Source organism: Oncorhynchus clarkii, chromosome 2 (genome assembly GCF_045791955.1).
Source record: "Oncorhynchus clarkii lewisi isolate Uvic-CL-2024 chromosome 2, UVic_Ocla_1.0, whole genome shotgun sequence".
Classification (NCBI taxonomy): domain Eukaryota; kingdom Metazoa; phylum Chordata; class Actinopteri; order Salmoniformes; family Salmonidae; genus Oncorhynchus; species Oncorhynchus clarkii.
The window spans coordinates 76,791,674-76,813,881 of NC_092148.1; the positions used below are offsets into that span (position 1 = coordinate 76,791,674).

Below are 22,208 nucleotides of genomic sequence, written 5' to 3' on the forward strand. Positions count from 1 at the left end.
TGGAACCAGGCCGAATGCTCTCAATGGTTAAGCTGTAGAACTTTTTGAGGATATGAGGACCCATGCTAAATCTTTGTGAGATGCAGAGTAGATTAATAGATCTCCGCATGTGTGGTTCCCACCATGAAGCATGGAGGAGGAGGAGGTGTGATGGTGTTGGGGTGCTTTGCTGGTGACACTGTTTGTGATTTATTTAGAATTCAAGACACACTTAACCAGCATGGCTACCACAGCATTTTGCAGCAATACGCCATACCATCTGGTTTCCGCTTAGTGGGACTATGGTTTGTTTTTCAACAGGACAATGACCCAACACACCGCCAGGCTGTGTAAGAGCTATTTGACCAAGAATGAGAGTGATGGAGTGCTGCATCAGATGACTTGGCCTCCACAATCGCCTGACCTCAACCCAATTGAGATGGTTTGGGATGAGTTGGACCGCAGAGTGAAGGAAAAGCAACCAACAAATGCTAAGCATATGTGGTAACTCCTTCAAGACTGTTGGAAAAGCATTAAGCTGGCTGAGAGAACGCTAAAAGTGTGCCAAGCTGTCATCAAGGCAAAGGGTGGCTACTTGGAATAATCTCAAATATTTTGATTTGTTTAACACTTTTTTTGGTTACTACATGATTCCATATGGGTTATTTCATAGTTTTGATGTCTTCACTATTATTCTACAATGTAGAAAATAGTAAAAACTAAAGAAAAACCCTTGAATGAGTAGGTGTGTCCAAACCTTTGACTGATACTGTATGTAAATTGTAAAGCCTTTTGTCTGTAATGTCTTTTTCGTTATGTTTCGGACCCCAGTAAGACTAGCAATCGCCATTGGCGTCGACTCATGGGGATCCTAATAATCAAATCAGATGACAAAGCCCGCCTTCAGAGAGCCAGGCAAGAGGGCACACAGGCACACGCGCACACACACCTCTGTTTCTTAGGGTGACTGAACACATCCCTACATTTCCCTGTCTCTACTTGTCAGTGTCTCTATCTCGTTTGTCTATGCAGTGATCAGTGTATGATAATGAAGTTGTGCACAGTCACTGTTCTGTTTGAATGAACATGAGTCAAGTGAAAATATTTCTGTAAAGAGGGTCATCTTGTATCTTATAAATCCTTTTTAGGAAGGACCAGAACCTGCTGTCCCCGGTTAACTGCTGGTACCTGTTGCTGAACCAGGTGAGGAGGGAGAGCAAGGACCACGCCACCCTCAGTGACATCTACCTGAACAACGTCATCATGCGCTTCATGCAGATCAGCGAGGACTCCACACGCCTGCTCAAGAAGGTGAGATCTGTAATGTAGTTTGTACTCTGACCTTTGGCCTGGCTAGATGCGGTCACAGAGAGGTAGAGGTCAGACGAGGTGAGATCCCAGTGATCTCACGTAAGGAAGTGCAACTGATTAGGGACAGGAGTTGTTCCTTACCACTTGTCTTTAATTGATCATGGAGCTCTCTGGTACCTCATTATGTTGGATAAATCCTGGGCTCATTCACATAGTCAGGACAAAACTGGTCCCTGCTGCTAATTATACATTTGTCAATCTACAGCCTTAGATACATCAAATCTCTGAGAGCAGTCCAGTGTATGGTTGGGTGTATCAGTGGATTATTATGTTTCAAGTTGTGTCTGATGACATCTTGATGGCAGCTCAGTTGCTGGGTTGTGTACAGAGGACGCTCCTCATCCCACACTGCCCTGATCATAAGCATAAACGGCCTACCTAACCCTCCCATCTGAGGTCTGACCTCATGACAGAAACCCTACTACTAATGTTGCTGCCGCCTGTTTCACTCCTGCCACAAAGAGGACAACTCCCTACCAGATTATGAGCTCTCCTATGCACCAGGAGTCACATGAACCAACCACAGCCCTGAAAATGACAAACCAGGGCCTGTTTCAATGGGGTGCTTTGTATCAAATGTTTCCTATTTCTTTCTCTTTCGCTGAGGGGTCTTTAAATCTGTCTGCTAGATCACGACTAAAAGAGAGGGGTCTTTAAATCTGTCTGCTAGATCACGACTAAAAGAGAGGGATCTTTAAATCTGTCTGCTAGAGCACGACTAAAAGAGAGGGATCTTTAAATCTGTCTGCTAGAGCACGACTAAAAGAGAGGGGTCTTTAAATCTGTCTGCTAGAGCACGACTAAAAGAGAGGGGTCTTTAAATCTGTCTGCTAGAGCACGACTAAACAAAAGGGGTATTTTATTTATGGTAGAAGTCATTATCGTCTCAGTGATTTAAACTGGTTGGTACAGAGGACTGGTCAACACACTAACAACACACAGACAGACAGACAGTGTTTTGTCAGATGTTTCTTTCTCCCCCCACTCAACCCACATTACTGATGTTTAAAATGATAGTCCACTAAACTCATCAATGTGTTCCCCTCATGCATTGCAATCAAAGCAATTATACTGTATGTATACATTTTGGATATTTAAATCAAGACTATACTGTACTTCATTCTGTTAGTTGGTACCTGAGAAGCATTGATAAGAGTGAAAATATAATGTATGAGGTTTAGTTCATAGCATCCCTCATATGAAGATGTTTGCATTCAGACATTACACACAGTGCATGAGGGGAGAAATGATTATCCCTCCTTATTGCTCCACCAATTATAATTGTTGGTTGGCCTTGAACACAACAGGCAACGACTGCTTGAACACACAGGCAATGAATGACCTGCAGTCACCAGACACCGTTAGGTCTTCAGTGTTTGTGACTGTGTGGATGCGTTTCGTGCATGTGTGTGTTTGTGTCTCCCCTCTGGCTCGTATAGTGATGTTTGGCAGCCAGGGGCCAAACCAATCGGCATCCTCCTGGTGGGGGGGGGGGGGGGAAGAGTCTGTAACAGGGGAGCAGAGACACCCCTGCCCTCTAATCAGTGAGTCTGTGTCTTTGATCTCTCCATTAACGAGAGACAAACACCGGGGGAGGCCCCCCAGTTACAACACAGTTACTACAGCTCCTCTTCTTTTAACACGAGAGGACTGCTGTTTTGTCATCCTGGCATCAAAGACTAGTGTTTTTATATTTTCAAATTCCAAAGTTTTCTACCTTTTTATGTTATGAGGTGTAGGTGTATAGAACCTTAAATGAAATATCCTAACAGTTGACCATTGGCTTGTGTTCATGCTATGTTTATTTATGAATAGTACTGTGCACAAGAAAGTCGCAGCTTACCTCTATTTGTCTTTGTTCGAAGGAGAAACCTCTAAATACAAGTTTTGTCACTCAGTCCATTCATGGTCGGGCAGGTCTTATCACATGTATTCTCTTTTCATTATTCATACAACTCGCTTTTTGTTTTACTTAGTCAGTCCTCTTTTATTTATGGAAGTCCCATTCTGGTGGAACTACAAGGTGAATTTCTCCCAAGGCTTGAAAGCCTCATCTGTATGGAGGGAGGAGAAAGGAAGGTATTAGTTTGTCAAGTTACTCCATTGCACACTCCTCCATTCATTCACTACAGAGGTAGGGACGAAGGGTGAGGGAAACACAAAACTGCACCAGGTACCACTAAATTGCTCTTGGCATTTGATCAAGCGCAGTGTAAAGTGTTTTAACACTTCATTAGGATTAGAGCTGGACAATTTACTGATTTACTACCCGGCTTGGTCCATTACTAGACTAACTCCAATGACTGTTTCTGTATAGTATATGAGCCAATATGATTTGTGTAGCCTCTCACTAGAGTCCCAGTGTGTTTCTTTTGCCATATGGAGCAGCCACCAGAAATTGACTCCAGGGTTATGTACAGTCCCTCTCTGGGGCCTAATTAATGTTGGATGCAACATGAAACCCATCACCCCTGGGGGGTGCTCAGTGGATTCTTGTCTCTTCCTGTCTCACTCAGATGTGGTTAGCATCACTCATAAACAGTGCACTTAAAAGGGGAAGCCCATTTGTGTTAGTCCTTTAATAAATGATCCATGTTGTAAAAACCCCAGTTGACATTCCCCTTTAAATAATAGAAGACCTTTAAAGGTAATCATAACATTGTGTATATATATATACAGTACCAGTCAAAAGTTCAGACACACCTACTCATTCAAGGGTTTTTCTTAATTTATGCTATTTTCTACATTGTAGAATAATAGTGAAGACATCAACTATGAAATAACACATATAGAATCATATAGTAACCAAAAAAAGTGTGTAAAACATCAATATATATTTTATATTTGAGATTCTTCAAAGTAGCCACCATTTGCCTTGATGACAGCTTTGCACACTCTTGGCATTCTCTCAACCAGCTTTGAGGTAGTCATCTGGAATGCATTTCAATTAACAGGTGTGCCTTGTTCAAAGTGAATTTGTGGAATATCTTTCCTTAATGCGTTCAAATTTTAGATTTTTGTTTCTAGCCATTAGGTGTAGGTGAATGGATGATCTCAGCATGTGTGGTTCCCACCGTAAAGCATGGAGGAGGAGGAGGAGGTGTGATGGTGTGGGGGTGCTTTGCTGGTGACACTGTCAGTGTTTTATTTAGAATTCAAGGCATGCTTAACCAGCATGGCTACCGCAGCATTCTGCAGCGATACGCCATCCCATCTGGTTTGCGCTTAGTGGGACTATCATAGTTTTTCAACAGAACAATGACCCAACACACCTCCAGGCTGTGTAAGGGCTATTTGACCAAGAAGGAGAGTGATGGAGTGCTGCATCAGAGTTGGACCGCAGAGTGAAGGAAAAGCAGCCAACAAGTGCTCAGCATATGTGGGAACTCAGACTGTTGGAAAAGCATTCCAGGCGAAGCTGGTTGAGACAATGCCAAGAGGGTGCAAAGCTGTCATCAAAGGGTGGCTACTTTGAAGAATCAAAAATATATTTTGCTTTGTTTAAAACTTGTTTGGTTCCATATGTGTTATTTCAATGTTTTGATGTCTACAATATTATTCTACAATGTTGAAAATAAAGGAAAAACCCTTGATCGAGTAGGTGTGTCCAAACTTTTGACTGGTACTGTATATACAATACCGTTCAAAAGTTTGGGGTCACTTAGAAATGGCCTTGTTTTTGAAAGAAAATCAATTTTTTGTCCATTAAAATAGCATCAAATTGATCAGAAACACAGTGTAGACATTGTTAATGTTGTAAATGACTATTGTATCTGGAAACGGCTGATTTTAAAGATTAAATAAGCAATAAAACTGGCCTTCTTTAGACTAGTTGAGTATCTGGTGCATCAGCATTTGTGGGTTCGATTACAGGCTCAAAATGGCCAGAAACAAAGACCTTTCTTCTGAAACTCGTCAGTCCATTCTTGTTCTAAGAAATTAAGGCTTTTCCATGTGAGAAGAATGTTCTTTGTTTCTGGCCATTTTGAGCCTGTAATAGAACCCACAAATCTCCAGATACTCAACTAGTCTAAAGAAGGCCAGTTTTATTGCTTCTTTAATCAGAACAACAGTTTTCAGCTGTGCTAACATAATTGCAAAAGGGTTTTCCATTGGAACACAGGAGTGATTGTTGCTCATAATGGGCCTCTGTACACCTATCTAGATATTCCATAAAAAATCAGCCGTTTCCAGCTTCAATAGTCATTTACAACATTAACAATGTCTACACTGTATTTCTGATCAATTTGATGTTATTTGAATGGACAAAAAATGTGCTTTTCTTCCAAAAACAAGAATTTAAGTGACCCCAAACTTTTGAACTGTTGTGTGTGTATTTTTTTTGTTGCAGCCTGCTTCACACATTTTGAGCAGCAGGAATGATCTCACCAATCCATAATTTACCTGGCCCAAAACTCAGTGCCACAACCAGCTTATAGATTCTGTTCTTCATTCTCTGTGTGTGAGAGCGCCTTAACTTCCGCTTAGGTGACTTAGCTCTATTTATACATGGCTAAGTCTATTTGTCCGGTGGCTGTCTGTGTGGTAATATGTAGTAATATGTAGTAAGTAAAAGAGAGAACTGGCTGAGGAGGTGTAGGCCAGTGCCAGGACAGGTGTAGGCTGGACTGGGTCAGCCAGAGGAGACTGATTGATTGATTTACTTAATTACGCATGCACAAACACACACACAATGGGGGCTAATCCTCTATAATTTACGTCCACATGTCTGGACTGGACACCACCTCTTCCACCAGTCAGTCAGCAGGATTTACAGTAGAGCAGAGCTCTCTTTGTGATGGACCTGTGTTTGTTTGTGCCCTGTCTTCCTCCTTCAAACAATCATAGATGCTCTAACTAAGAGTTTCACTGTTGGTGCTCTAGCCAACTCCCCTGGTATGCTGTGTTTGTCATCCCAAACATGTATGGCATGACAACAAGAGCGTAGAGGTGTTGGATAAAGCATATTATTCAGATATGGCGGCTAGGCTAGAGAGTCCCAACTCCAACCCATGACGTTCCATTGGAGTGTTGTTGACTGTGTGCAGTGGCTCACTCTAACATGGGTGTTTGTGGCAACTAGGATGTGTGCAGATCCACCTGGATCAGGGAGGTTGGTGACCTCAGCAGAGAGACTTCCTCATCGGTTACGGCGTCATGCCCATACAGGAAACCACAGTTGTGGTGGGATAGATCATGTTTCACAGCCCTCTGGGAAAGGCCTCCACAATGAGTTAGGGGCCAGATAATAGGGGTTGTGTGAGACTGTGTGGAAAACTGTGTGCTAATGCCCAGGTAATACATAGGTTGAATGGGATAACCATGTGCCTTATCACATATTATACAACATGTTACGGATACAGTTATCCTGTGTGTATCCTGTGTGTGTGTGTGTGTGTTTCTTTTCTCTCCTTCTCCCCTCACAGGTGAAAATCATCACTCCCCAATCAGTCAACAATCAACCCATCAATCAGAAGACACACCTCCTCCTGTTTCCTACCCTATCACAGTTCCTTCCCCATGGTTTAAAAACCCCATCATTTGTTTGCTCTAGAGCTCAATCTCTTTGTAAATGCCATGTTGGTAGATCTCTGTTCTTCATAGATTTCAGTAGCTCAATCTCTTTGTAAATGCCATGTATGTAGATCTCTCTCTTTGCGTCTTAACCTCTTCTTTTGTTTGAGCACCTCCAAATCACTTTCATCTCCTGTGAGTATTGTTTTGGTTATGGTGTTTGTTTGTTGCTGGTGGGAAAAGGGGGAAACCAAGACAAGTCGCCCATGGGCATACACTACCCGTAGGTGAACTTTGTTAAATACACTAGTTAGAACTGGGCGGACCACCCACTGTATTTTTGGTTAGTTAGTTAGCTGTTGTTAAAGTAGGCTAGTCTAGTTTAGGGGTGTTTTTGCATATTTGTTTCTTTCCTTGGGTCCAGCTCAGCCCCTTTTCCTGCTCCCCCCCCCCCCCATTACCGTGTGTTTACTAATAAACCCTGAGTTTGACGGTAGATTTCAGTTGTCCTGGTTATTACGTTCACACTTTTACTTTGTCACAATTATAATTTGCATGAGTTATGTTACGCGTCTCACTACCATCCCCCCTAGACTGTCGGGCCAAAAGGGATTCGTAACACAACAGGTGGGTCTAATCCTGAATGCTGGTTGGTTAGAACCGCATTCCAGCCGGTGTCTATTCCGCATCTGGTCCGCACGCTGCCAGTTTGAGACCCCTGCTTTAACTCTGCATCAATCAAATAACTGTTATTTCCCCGTAGGGAGAATCTCAGAAATATTCATTGTGGGCGCATGTCTGATGGCAGATTTAATTAATTAATTTGAGATCTCTCTCACGCCATGCAGACAGACGGCTCTATGGGCAACTCTATTTTTGATGACCTCATTACCAGGTCTCAGTGCTCTACTCTATTCCCAACTCTGTATACTTGTTTGTTCCATGTGACAATGTATAAATATGTGACTGTACTGCAAAGATGATAGATGTCTCGCATTGAACACGTTCTTTCTCTCTTTTTCAGAGTAAGGAGATAACGTTTCAGCTTCAGGAAGACTTGATGAAGGTCCTCAACGAGCTTTACACTGTAAGTTTGAATGTGTCATTTAATTGACTGTTTCCTGACTTACTATATCACCACAGTTCGATCAAGGAGCCAGATCTCTGACAGGATGTATAAATCTGAAGCATCCGTGTAGAACTTCTTCTCACCACCAATTATGTCCAGTGGCGGGAAGTGGGAGAAGATGGAGCTAGATGAAACATGGCTGACATTCTGCAACGTTTTCTGTTCCCAAATCTAGAATCTGTTACGAACAGAGTGGACTAAGTTTTGTTGACTTGACCATTTCTTGTTTCTCAAAACTGCATTGTTTAAAAGGAATGAAAGGGCGAATTGAGTTATTGCACAAGTGCACTTCACAGATTTGGCGTTCCCTATCGGAAATAAAGTGCATTCGGAAAGTATTTAGACCCCTTCCCTTTTTCCACATTTTGTTACGTTACAGCCTTATTCTAAAATATATCAAGTAATTTTATATCAACACAATAACCCATAATGACAAAGCAAAAACTGTTTTTTCGATTTTTTTTTTGCTAATGTATTAAAAATTAAAAAAACATCCCTTATTTACGTAAGTATTCAGACACCTTGCTATGAGACCTGAAATTGAGCTTTGGGGAAGTGTACCAAAAAATGTCTGCAGCATTGAAGGTCCCCAAGAACACAGTGGCCTCCATCAATCATAAATGGAAGATATTTGGAACCACCGAGACTCTTCCTAGAGTTGAACGCACCGGCCAAACTGCACAATTGAGGGAAAAGGGCCTTGGTCAGGGAGGTGACCAAGAACCCGATGGTCACTTTGACAGAGCTCCAGAGTTCCTCTGTGGAAATGGGAAGGACAACTATCTCTGCAGCTCTCCACCAATCAGGCCTTTATGGTAGAGTAGCCAGATGGAAGCCACTCTTCAGTAAAAGCACCTCAGACTGGGGTGAAGGTTCACCTTCCAACAGGACAACGACCCTAAGCACACAGCCATTCAATGCAGGAGTGTCTGCGGAACAAGTTTCTGAATGTCCTTGAGAGGCACGGCCTTGAACCCGATCGAACACCCCTGGAGAGGCCTGAAAATAGCTGTGCAGCGATGCTCCCCATCCAACTTGACATTAGCTTGAGAGGATCTGAAGAGAAGAATGAGAGAAACTCCCCAAATACAGGTGTGCCAAGCTTGTAGTACCCAAGAAAACTCGAGGCTGTAATCGTTGTCAAAGGTGCTTCAACAAAGTACTGAGTAAAAGGGTCTGAATACTTTATTTTTTAATTTTTTATTTAAAATACATTTTACCCCCTTTTCTCCCCAAAGCCAGTTTTCTATATATATATATTATATATTTATATGTATTCAATTAATAGTAATTACTATCTTGTCTCATCGCTACAACTCCCATACGGGCTCGGGAGAGACGAAGGTCAAAAGCCATGCGTCCTCCGAAACACAACTCAACCAAGCCGCACTGCTTCTTAACACAGCGCGCATCCAACCCGGAAGCCAGCCGCACCAATGTGTCGGAGGAAACAGCGTGCACCTGGCTACCTTAGCTAGCGCGCACTGCGCCCGGCCCGTCACAGGAGTCGCTGGTGCGCGATGAGACAAGGATATCCCTACTGGCCTAACCCGGACGACGCTAGGCCAATTGTGCATCGCCCCACGGACCTCCCGGTCGCGGCCGGCTGCGACAGAGCCTGGGCGCGAACCCCCCTGTTAAAAGTCTCGCTATTGTTACTTTACTGTTGCTCTTTAATTACTTGTTACTTTTATTCATTTTTCTTAACGTATTTTTTTTAACTGCATTGTTGGTTAGGGGCTCGTAAGTAAGCATTTCACTGTAAGGTACATGTTGTATTCGGCACATGTGACTAATAACATTTGATTTGATGCTTAATTTGCTCCCATTTGTTAACAACACCGGTGGTGTATCTTGGGTATCACTGTAATCAGGTCACATGTTAGGAACAACTCTCAGCCTTAAATCTTGAGTAGGGCACTAAGAAAGGGCTCCCAGACCAGTGTCTACCTGGTCATGCCTTAAAGTAGCTGCAGGCTTCTATGTTGATCTGCTTTCCCTGCCATCTGTGGAGGATAGGCTGGTTCCAGAACAGTTTGTGCGGTCTTGCCTACGCCTATGGTCATTGTCACAAACGTTTCTGACCTTGGGGGAAGGCAGGGCGCTTAAACGACTGATCAATATTTAATTCAGCAGCATTATTGCTGCTTTCAGGCCTGTTATAGGGGCAGCAGAGATTCAAGTCCCCCAAGTGGCCATTGTTACCCTAATGACATGCTAATACGTCCGGGTAGAAGGGTATGGCTTGTGTAGTCTACATGGCCTTGGCATCTTCCCTCTCGTATAACCTAATCACATATATTGTATGACGTGTAGTTTATGTACTTTCCCATTCATCTGGTGGCAATACAATCTGCTTCATTAGATTTTCTAACCTTCTGATGTTGATTCTGTTAGAAGGATAGTTTGATCAATGGCTAGAGAGCAGTTGGGATCTTTCATTGACCATAAACTAAGCCAAACACTGACCAGAAACTAAGCCAAACACTGGAACACATAATATTCCAGTGTTATTTTAACCCAGGGTTTATTTTTTGGAGTGCATTAATATCCCCATTCCCATTCCACAGGGGATAGAGGCCCCTAATGTTGTGAATTAAAAGTGCTGCTGTAAACTAAACTAGTTGAGGGCATGATAAATAGAGTTGATCTATGGCACTTTGAGGGGCTATGAAATGTTAGTCCTTGTGCATTATGCACCACCATATTAGATGAGTTCCCTGTTAACAAGGACACAACTACCTTCTTTACAAACCTCTCACCCATCCTCAATCATGAGGTAGTGAATGTGTGGCTCATTCTCAACCAGCCGACCACAGCCCTCCACGTCAGGTCAATAACATCAAATTAACTTAATCACTCTGCACTGGTGACTGTAAGTGGTCAGGGACAATTCCAATAATCAATTCCGATGTGTAACCACGAAACAGATATCATGCTATGATTACAGCATTGATTGTTATGGTAGAACACAAAGAAAAGATGGGGAACAGTTACTCTGTTGTCCCAGGGGACATTCAGCAGGGGTACAACTTCCTTGTAGCGGAATGAAGATTATGTTGTGTTCTACTTACAATCATCCATGACACGTGTAACGGCCACAGCTCAAAGTGTGTTAGTCCCTCTTGCTGCGGCTCAATTTGACCTGATTTACCCCTTGGTGCAGAAAAACACACACCCACACTCAGTAGGCGATTGCATCACACAGCCACAGGGGCCTGTGTGGCCAGGGCCTGTGAAATAACAGGTCTGGTCCCAGTCCTTCTAAATCTGTCCCTCTAAAAGAAGCAGGGGAGAGTCTAAGTAAACACACCAGTGGTGCTCCAGACCAGTAAGTGAGGAGTACGGCTGCGGTTGGTCGCCCCTCTCCGGCGCTCTCCACTGATCCCTACTACGTGGCTCTGGCCACCAGCACTAAATGTACAGGGCGAAGTCTGTTGTTCCACCCATTACCAAAATATATTTTTTGGGGTGGAAAGGAGATGTTTAGGTTTTAAACACAGTCTGTATTTTAATTCCGATTTGAGGTTATAATGTATACCGGCCGGTGGGACTGTAATTTACTCTACGCAGAGTCTGTTCATTCTGTGTTATGCCGCATGATCTCTTTTTATTTTTTCCATCTGCTTTGGAGTGACTATCTTCAGTGGCTTGGCAGGGGATGGCAATAGTTCTGTTTGTGCCATCTTGCCAACTCCATTGCTACTGTATCATTGTCTGTTGGCAAGACAGCACAAATAAATCTGGGACTCGGCTCTAGGGCTGGCCTGCCACCGCAGGGGAAAGGGTGCTGGTTCTCTCCGACCCAGCGGGCCACAGTGACAGCCAGGCTAAGGCCTCTCCCCAGCTAAGGCCTCTCCCACTGTCCACACTGTTCATGACCTCTAAAGATCCTGAAAGAGAGAAATGTGTGTTTGTCAAAGTTCAGAGATCTTATAGCTTTTGGGTGGTTTAACAAGCTAGCTGATTGAGACAGGAGGAAAGCAATTTTTACAAAAACTTTACTAGAGTGAGTAGGTTAGTTGTGACCAGGACTCGAAAACAATATATGACAATCCATTAGTATCACTGGTGCTCCCAACTTTAAAAAAGTTAGGGGCACCACGGAATTTAGGAGCCCCAGAAAAGATTGTTTTAATTGATAGAGATGCAGTCTATATTGGCCCTATATTAATTCTAGCTAATCACATATTATGCCCTAGAACCTAATATGTAACACTGTAAAAACATTAAATTATTATAATAGCTAAAATGTTGATCAGAATACATAGTCATTTTTGGAATATCAGGTTTCTACCTTGTGTAAAAGCACTATTTTCCTACTGAGAAAATGGTACATTATCTCTTAAAAAATGTCAGGATCATGATGATAACATGCAAGATATCTGTCATTCATTCATTGCTATGATCATCGATCTCCTGAAGAAACTTTTCATCACTTTCTTTCTGTACCCCCAAATATTTGGATATACTGGTGAAGTTACCAGGTTGTCAGCTAGCTAGCCAATGAGGTAACAACAAAGTGTAAACAACGTCGACACGCGAGTCGTTTTTGAACGGCTCATGGCATGGTTTATGAATGTAAAATGCAGTCCTGGCTATCAGCTATAGGAAGATAACATTGTGGCGCCAGTAGTATGGGTCAGATATTTTGACCTGGTTGGGCTAGAAGCCATCTCTTTTCACTGTAGTAATAATGGTGCAACCATGACGCTAACACATTTTCACTTGCTCGTTTCTCTAGGGTACTCAGAAACAACAGTGCAGAGAAGCCTTATCAAAAATTATAATATGGCTGATTATTCTTTTGTTTGTTGAATGTATAGTCAGTCGCACAGTGCTCTCAAAATACAACTTTTGGTTGCACAGATTCATATTTGGTCGCACTTTAGAGCCCTGGTCGTGATTCCCGTTGGTGGTAATTGTTAGTCTCATTGAGTCCCTGCCTTAATTTCTGTCAGCCTTCCATTCCAAACAAAGAGCAATTATAATGTGTTAAAAATAGTCTCTTGAACTCATGTCATGGCCCTTGAAGAAATCGGGATTTACTTGAGCAGCAGTTGTACCTGGCTATTCATGAGTCACTCCCTAATGTTTTCTACAGTCATTTGAGTGTGAGTAATAGTAATAGCTCCCTCCTGTTTGGATAACAATGAGTCAAACAAAAGGAAGTAGCTTTAATCAGCGGGTTACTGTGGAGGTAATGCTTCCCACTATGCCTGCGTCACTCCTCCTTGATTATGGTTCTGACGTATTGACATGGGGGGCATAACCACTTAAAATGTAGTGTATCACCAGATCTGAGTAAATACTATTTGAAATCTTTCAAATACTTTGAGCTTTTGCTTTAGCCTGCCTGGAGTGCCAGGTGGGCGGGGCCAGGTGGGCTTAGACTTTACAGACTGTTCTATTGATTCTCTTGGCGTGCTCAATCATGCACAGCTATAGTATTTGAACCCAGGTCTGCATATCACTTCATGCCAAGCCATATTTGGTGTCTTTTGAAACTCCTGGCCTGAGGTTTCATTGCTTTCCACTTCAAAGGGGAGAGAACAGGGCTGTGTAAGTGGTTTAGTCTGTCAGTCTGTCACCATCTGATCTGATGTGGGCCCTGCCTGCTGGCACCCATCTGACGGCACTCTGCTTTGCGCTACAGCAGCCAGGGATGATTGGATGTCTGTGGGTGGATTGAAGTCCCTCGGTGCCCCATTACAGAGCTATAGCATTTCCTACACAAATCGGATGGAATTGTCATCCCAAATAAAACGGTGGTGGTAATTCCAGCAAACTGCTAAGTGTAGATGTAATTCTCGGTAGCTGGAATGTCAAACTCAGAGCAATATTGTAAATGGGAACAGCAGTGAATGGTGTTTGTTGAGGTTGTAAGAGCATCATGTAAAAAGAGAGGTAATCTGCCTATGATTTGTGGTGGTGTAGGAGAGTCCTATTGTGAAGTAGAGCTGGAGTGATCTGTGAAGAGTGGGTGGGTAGTAGATGAAAGCTTTGTTTGGTTCAAAGCAGCCTCTGACTCTTACTGTGAGGTTGAATGACTCTGACCTCTTCATCCAACCCCCAGGTGATGAAGACTTACCACATGTACCACACGGAGAGCATTAGTGCAGAGAGCAAGCTGAAGGAGGCGGAAAAGCAGGAGGAGAAGCAGATCGGCCGGGCCGAGCCCGTCTTCAGCTATCGCCTGGAAGACAAGCACCAGAGACGCAGCTCCGTCAAGAAGATTGAGAAGATGAAGGAAAAGGTACAGCACACTTATGCCTAATTCACACTATAGGGCCAAACCAAGCCAAGCAAAGCTGTACTGGGATGGCCTGCTTATGCCTCCATCATAGTTGGTGGAACTGTGCTAGAAAAGACTACGTGAAAAGGATCAGAGCCAGCACAGTATGGTTTGGGATGGCACGATGGTGTGAGAGAACGGTATTGTGAAGGTCTTTACACTGGTAATGATGATAATGGTTGCTGAAGGGAAGGTTGGAATGTCTTCTCATTAAACACAGTTAGGGGTGAATCTCAGCCAACTGCGATTAGTCAAGCTCACACTATTATAGCTTCTATTTCTATGGTGATGCTCTCCTCAACATGAATATATTTTCAATTTCTATGGCCCAAACCTTGAACTCAGGTTGACATCCAGGTGTCCCTGAAAGTATTTATCATTTGTAACAGAAACAGACTTCTATTGGCCAGCCAGACATCTACTGGCCACCCCTCGTGTGTGTGTGTGTGTGTGTGTGTGATGGAAACCACACTATCACTTGCAGCCAGATTGCTTTGTGTTATTTTCAGAAGGAACAGGCCTGTTTTATGTTAGAACTCTGTGACCAATTGTTTAATGGCCACAGGAACAGCATTTTCTCACAGGCTCTTCCTGGAATGCGTTGGGATTGGGGGAAGCGTTAAAATATGGAAGACCGTGTCAGTGGGTGAGTCAGTGTCTATTGGCTAGTGACTAACAGTCTGTGTCTGGCAGGCAGCTAGGGAGGAAGGAGGATGTCTGAATGAGTAGGGCTACCAGCTCCTGTTTGCCAATCATCCTGAGTTGTGTTGTGAGCGAGCCACCAGACTGTGTACATGCAGACATGAAAGCATTCTCAGTTGTTCATAAAGGCATTTTTGCTCATTAATTTCTCTTTCTGTTTCTCTCTCTCTTTTTGTCTCGCTCTTTCTCTTCCTCTTTATTTGTCTCGCTCCCTCTCTCTCTCATTCATACCTATCTATCTCAGCGCCAGGCCAAGTACTCGGAGAACAAGCTGAAGTCAATCAAAGCACGGAACGAGTACCTGCTGACACTGGAGGCGACAAATTCCTCCGTCTTCAAGTACTACATCCACGACTTGTCTGACTTAATTGACGTAAGTAAACCGTTGGAAGAAACGTCCAGCTAAAGAATAGACTCCTTCATCTGTACTCTAAAACTGGGAATGTTTGGTTGACAGTGTGTTACCGAACAGTGTCTACTCCCTCTTCTCTCGTTAATAACCCCTAGGGTGCATCCACATTGGCACCCTATACCCTACATAGTGCACTTCTTTTGACCTGAGCCCTAAGGGCCCTTATCACAAGTAGTGAACTATAAAGGGTATAGGGTGCCATTTCGGACACAACCCCAAAGATCTGAAGGAAATTATACACTGAGTGTACAAAATAGACTACAAGGTGTCGAAAGCACTCCACATGGATGCTGGCCCATGTTGACTCTAATGCTTCCCACATTTGTGCCAAGTTGGCTGGATGTCCTTTGGGTGGTGGACCATTCTTGATACACACAAGAAACTGTTGAGCATGAAAAACCCAGCAGCGTCTTTTATCTTGCCCATTCACGCTCTGAATGGCACACAAACAATGTCTCAATTGTCTCGAGGCTTAAAAATCCTCATTTAACCCTTCTCCCCTTCATCTACACTGATTTGAAGTGGATTTAACAAGTGACATCAATAAGGGATCATAGCTTTCACCTGGATTCACCTGGTCAGTCTGTCATGGAAAGAGCATAATGTTTTGTACACTCAGTGTATGTCTGCTGCAGAGACAAGCTGCCGGAGAGATTCTGCCACAAACGGAGAGCTGCTTCTCAGTCTAAGCCTCTCCTCACTCCAGACTTCAAATGAAGTTGTCTGCCACCCAATCAGTATTTTTTCAAAAATTCCATCTCACTGCTACAGAAAATTGTATTACTCTTTTTTTCTATCCTCATAATGCTGAAGAAACCCTGCCTTTCAGCAGTATTTTCTGAGTCCCTTTTTGAGGTCTGAACTGTGGAAAGAAACTGAGTTTAGCAGCAGAGCAGAAATCTGAGCGATGGTGAGAGAGGACACACACCAGACAGACTGTGGGATGGAAATTACTGAAGGAAGAGAATTAAAAAGCCCAGGAGATTATTAGCTTTTGTGATCCGAAATACTCTACTATTTTAGTCTCAGTCCTCATATTATACACCATACTGCATGACTGACAGTACAGACAGAGAGCACAGACATACAGATAATATAGGGGCTTGCGAAAGTATTCACCCCCTTGGCATTTTTCCTATTTTGTTGCCTTACAAATAGATTTTTGGGGGGTTTGTATAATTTGATTTACACAACATGCCTACCACTTTGAAGATGCAAAATATTTTTTATTGTGAAACAAACAATAAGACAAAAGGCGTGCATAACTTTTCACCCCCCCCAAAGTCAGTACTTTGTTGAGCCACCTTTTGCAGCAATTACAGCTGCAAGTCTCTTGGGGTTTGTCTCTATAAGCTTGACACATGTAGCCACTGGGATTTTTGCCCATTCTTCAACGCAAAACTGCTCCTTCAAGTTGGATGGGTTCCGCTGGTGTACAGCAATCTTTAAGTCATACCACAGATTCTCAATTGGATTGAGGTCTGGGATTTAACTAGGCCATTCCAAGACATTTAAATGTTTCCCCTTAAACCACTCAAGTGTTGCTTTAGCATTATGCTTAGGTCATTGTCCTGCTGGAAGGAGAACCTCTGTCCCAGTCTCAAATCTCTGGAAGACTGAAACAGGTTTCCCTCAAGAATTTCCCTTTATTTAGCGCCATCCATCATTCCCTCAATTCTGACCAGTTTTCCTGTCGATGGAAAAATATCCCCACAGCATGATGCTGCCACCACCATGCTTCACTGTGGGGATGGTATTCTCGGGGTGATGAGGGGTATTGGATTTGCGTCAGACATAGCGTTTTCCTTGATGGTCAAAAAGCTAAATTTTAGTCTCATCTGACCAGAGTACCTTCTTCCATATGTTTGGGGAGTCTCCCACATGCCTTTTGGTGAACACTAAACGTGTTTGCTTATTTCTTTCTTTAGGCAATGGCCTTTTTCTGGACACTCTTCCGTAAAGCCCAGCTCTGTGGTCCTATGGACAGATACTCTAATCTCCGCTGTGGAGCTTTGCAGTGCCTTCAGGTTTATCTTTGGTCTCTTTGTTGCCTCTCTGATTAATTCCCTCCTTGCCTGGTCTGTGAGTTTTGGTGGGCGGCCCTCTCTTGGCAGGTTTGTTGTGGTGCCATATTCTGTCCAGTTTTTAATAATGGATTTAATGGTGCTCTGTGGGATGTTCAAAGTTTTGGATATTTTTTTATAACCCAACCATGATCTGTACTTCTCCACTTCTCTTCTGTTTGGAGAGCTCCTTGGTCTTCATGGTGCTGATTGATTGGTGGTGCCCCTTGCTTAGTGGTCTTTCAGACTCTGGGGCCTTTCAGAACAGGTGTATATATACTGAGATCATGTGACTGATCATGTGACACTTAGATTGCACACAGGTGGACATTATTTAACTAATTATGTGTTTTCTGAAGGTAATTGGTTGCACCAGATCTTCAAATTAGTTGATTCGGCTATTTCAGACACACCCGTTGCTGACAGGTGTATGAAATCGATCACACAGCCATGCAATCTCCTTAGACAAACATTGGCCGTACAATGTCCTTACTGAAGAGCTCAGTGACTTTCAACATGGCATCGTCATAGAATGCCACCTTTCCAACAAGTCAGTTGGTCAAATGTATGCCTGCTAGAGCTGCCCCAGTCAACAGGGTGTGTGCTCGATTATATACACCTGTCAGCAACGGGTGTGGCTGAAATAGCCAAATGTACTCATCTGGAAATGTATTAAATATTTAAAAAACAATACCTTATTTACATAATTATTCAAACCCTTTGCTATGAGACTCCTGTTTCCATTGATCATCCTTGATGTTTCTGTAACTTCATTGGAGTCCACCTGTGGTAAATTCAATTGGTTGACATGATTTGGAAAGGTTTTGGAAAGGCCCACATTTGGAAAGGCCCACATCTGTCTATATAAGGTCCCACAGTTGATAGTGCATGTCAGCGCAAAAACCAAGCCATGAGGTCAAAGGAATTTTCCATAGAGCGCAGAGACACAATTGTGTTGAGGCACAGATCTGGGAAAGGGTACCAAAAAATGTCTGCAGCATTGAAGGTCCCCAATCATTTTTATTTCTTTATTTTTTTATTTATTTCACCTTTATTTAACCAGGTAGGCAAGTTGAGAACAAGTTCTCATTTACAATTGCAACCTGGCCAAGATAAAGCAAAGCAATTCGACACATACAACGACACAGAGTTACACATGGAGTAAAACAAACATACAGTCAATAATACAGTATAAACAAGTCTATATACGATGTCAGCAAATGAGGTGAGATAAGGGAGGTAAAGGCAAAAAAAGGCCATGGTGGCAAAGTAAATACAATATAGCAAGTAAAACACTGGAATGGTAAATTTGCAATGGAAGAATGTGCAAAGTAGAAATAAAATAATGGGGTGCAAAGGAGCAAAATAAATAAATGAATACAGTAGGGAAAGAGGTAGTTGTTTGGGCTAAATTATAGGTGGGCTATGTACAGGTGCAGTAATCTGTGAGCTGCTCTGACAGCTGTTGCTTAAAGCTAGTGAGGGAGATTTCCAGTTCCAGAGATTTTTGTAGTTCGTTCCAGTCATTGGCAGCAGAGAACTGGAAGGAGAGGCGGCCAGAGAAATAATTGGTTTTGGGGGTGACCAGAGAGATATACCTGCTGGAGCGCGTGCTACAGGTGGGTGATGCTATGGTGACCAGCGAGCTGAGATAAGGGGGGACTTTACCTAACAGGGTCTTGTAGATGACATGGAGCCAGTGGCCTCCTTCATTCTTAAATGGAAGCAACTTGGAACCACCAAGACACTTCCTAGAGCTGGCTGCCCAACCAAACAGTAATTGGGGGAGAAGGGCCTTGGTCAGGGAGGTGACCAAGAACCCAATGGTCACTCTGACAGACCTCCATAGTTCCTCTGTGGAGTTGGGAGAACCTTCCAGAGGGACAAACATCTCTGCAGCACTCCACCAATCAAGCCTTTTGGTAGAGTGGCCAGACGGAAGCCACTCCTCAGTAAAAGGCAGGGCAGCCCCTTGGAGTTTGCCGAAAGGCACCTACTCTTACCATGAGAAACTAAATTCTCTAGTCTGATGAAACCAAGATTGAAGTCTTTGGCCTGAACGCCAAGCATCACAACTTGAGGAAACCTGGCACCATCCCAACGGTGAAGCACGGTGGTGGCAGCATCATGCTGTGGGGATCTTTTTCAGCAGCAGGGACTGGGAGACTAGTTTAGACAGGATCGAGGGTAATCAGAGCAATGTACAGAGAGATCCTTGACAAACCTGCTCCAGAGCGATCAGGTCCTCAGACTAGTGCGAAGGTTCACCGTCCAGCAGGACAACGACCCTAAGCACACAGCCAAGACAATGCAAGAGTAGCTTCGGGAGAAGTCTCAATGGCCTCAAGTGGCCAAGCCAGAGCCCAATCTAATATATTTGGAGAGCCCTGAAAATAGCTGTGCAGTGACGTTCCCCATCCAACCTGACAGAGTTTGAGAGGATCTGCAAAAAATAATGTTTAAAAACTCCCCAAATACAGGTGTGTCAAGCTTGTAGCATCATACCCAGGAAGACTCGAGCATGTAATCACTGCCAAAGGTGCTTCAGCAAAGTACTGAGTAAAGGGTCTGAATACTTATGTAAATGCAATATTCCAGTTTTTTTGTTTTTTTTTCATTTGCAAAATTTTCGAACCAGTTTTTGCTTTGTCATTATGGGGTATTGTGTGTAGATTGATGATTTTTATTTGTTTTACACACTCTTTTTGGTTACTACATTATTCAATTTGTGTTATTTCATAGTTTTGATGTCTTCACTATTATTCTACAATGTAGAAAATTGTAAAAATCAAGGAAAACCCTTGAATGAGTAGGTGTGTCCAAACTTTTGACTGGTACTGTATGTAAATATTTCAGTTTTTTAAATTTTCAAAGCAAATTGTTTTTGCTTTGTCATTATGGGGTATTTTTGTGTAGATTGACAAGGGGGAATAAACAATTTATCAATTTTAGAGTAAGGCTGCAAGGTAACAAAATGTGGAAAAAGTCGAGGGATCTGAATACTTTCCGAATGCACTGTACATACACACACACACACACACATTATCACATCTTTAGCTTGAATGGGGTGTGGGAAAGACCCTGCCCCTAACCAATATTTGGGAATTGCTGATGTGTGTTGCAGGTCAGCCTTCCCGTCTCTCATATCACCACTCTGTACTATGTCTTCTGTTTTCTACTCTACCTACCAAGCAGATGGCTTTGTTTTCTCCTCCAGAACCCAGACCTATAAACGGGACATATTTATACACTAGCTACCTGGGATATTCTTTTTCACCCTTAAAAATAATGTACTGCACCATTTCTCCAGTGTTGCCAGGCCAACACGGGTGAACGCTCGGTACTTTTAGCAATTGTGTATTCCAGACAGACGGTGAGGAAGGGCCATTCTGGGTGCTAAAATGTGAACCTCTTCCCTCCCTCCTGCTCTCTAGCCTATGTAAATCACGAGGGTGTGTGTGTTCGTACCTGTGTATGAGCTCCTGCGTGTTTTGCATGTGTGTTTGTGCGTACCAGTGTCCGTGGGTGTGTGTGTACACTTGTTTTAGTATGTTGTGCAATCTGTCATAAGAGTTGACAGTCAATTGTTAAAGAAATTATAGTTGATGAATTGGACAGATAACATACATCCAATGTAATGTGGACAAGCAAGGCGTTAGGTAGCCTGGCAGACAATGCTCCTGTGTCTGGGTGTCTTCATCACCTCCAAGGCTGTCTGTGTGAACTCTCAGGCCCTGGCTTACCAAGGTCCTAGTTAATGAGATCCAGCATCAGATGTTGGGAACATTATTCAGGTTCTATAACTCCGGGCCAAGCCAGCAGTCAGAGAATGTATCAGACTACTCAGTTAATGGCCAATAATGTTCATGACTGCAGTGTGTCGAGAGACTAAGAGAGCAGACATTGTTGATCGTGTTGAAACCATTACAAAGTTGTTGGTTTTTCCATGAACGTATGTGTTTTTGCTGGAAAATAAATGTCATGTTTTAGGACAATCTGCAGAATGTATTCGGTGTACCGTTGTGGGCACTAAAAGAAGCTTCTCATCAGGTTGTCAGAAGTTGCAGTAAACGGGGCATCCTGATCCAATACAGTCTCATCTTCCCCTCTACCAGTGCTGTGATCTGGGCTACCACGCCAGCCTGAACCGTGCCCTGAGGACCTACCTATCGGCTGAGTACAACCTGGAGACAAGTCGCCACGAGGGCCTAGACATCATCGAGAACGCCGTGGACAGTCTGGACCCCCGCAGCGACCGCCAGCGCTTCATGGAGTTGTACCCCACAGCCTTCTGCCCGCCCATCAAGTTCCAGTTCCAGCCCCACATGGGCGATGAGGTGAGACATTGAGACCCACAGGCTTGTTGTTCTTTGTGTCCATTTCTCCATCCATCTATCCACTCAGCCATTCATTCATTCATTCATTCATCCATCCATTACTGTAATGAACGCTAGTGCTGTTTGTCCTAATGGTTGAGGAGACCTCAGTTTTTTTAACAGAACCAATATGTTCAGTCCTATATGCTGTATAGGGTGGAAGGGTGGATTTTTTTCTTGTACTAAATGAGCCCTGGTTTTGGCAGCTTAATTGCACAGTTTTACTGTGTCTGTGCCGTCAGAGGAGATGTTTATAGACTGAAGCCAATGGCAAGCACGTCTCATTTCTCAGCCTCAAGTGAAATGGAGCAGCGCAACACGCTGAATTAATTTGAGTCGTTGGCTCTGGGGTCCCTTATATCATGTC

The 22,208-nt window shown here is 43.3% G+C and overlaps 1 protein-coding gene across 2 annotated transcripts in view; it reads left to right on the forward strand.

Moving 5' to 3' along the window:
- The window catches only part of LOC139373931 (SLIT-ROBO Rho GTPase-activating protein 1-like), a 157,216-nt gene that overhangs the window by 69,641 nt on the left and 65,367 nt on the right, over positions 1–22,208 (forward strand). For both annotated transcript variants that reach the window (XM_071115024.1, XM_071115020.1), the window contains exons 3-7: positions 1,128–1,290; positions 7,889–7,951; positions 14,070–14,249; positions 15,235–15,363; positions 21,581–21,802. In XM_071115024.1, the coding sequence (XP_070971125.1) occupies positions 1,128–1,290; positions 7,889–7,951; positions 14,070–14,249; positions 15,235–15,363; positions 21,581–21,802 (757 nt within the window). The remainder of the gene's footprint in view (positions 1–1,127; positions 1,291–7,888; positions 7,952–14,069; positions 14,250–15,234; positions 15,364–21,580; positions 21,803–22,208) is intronic.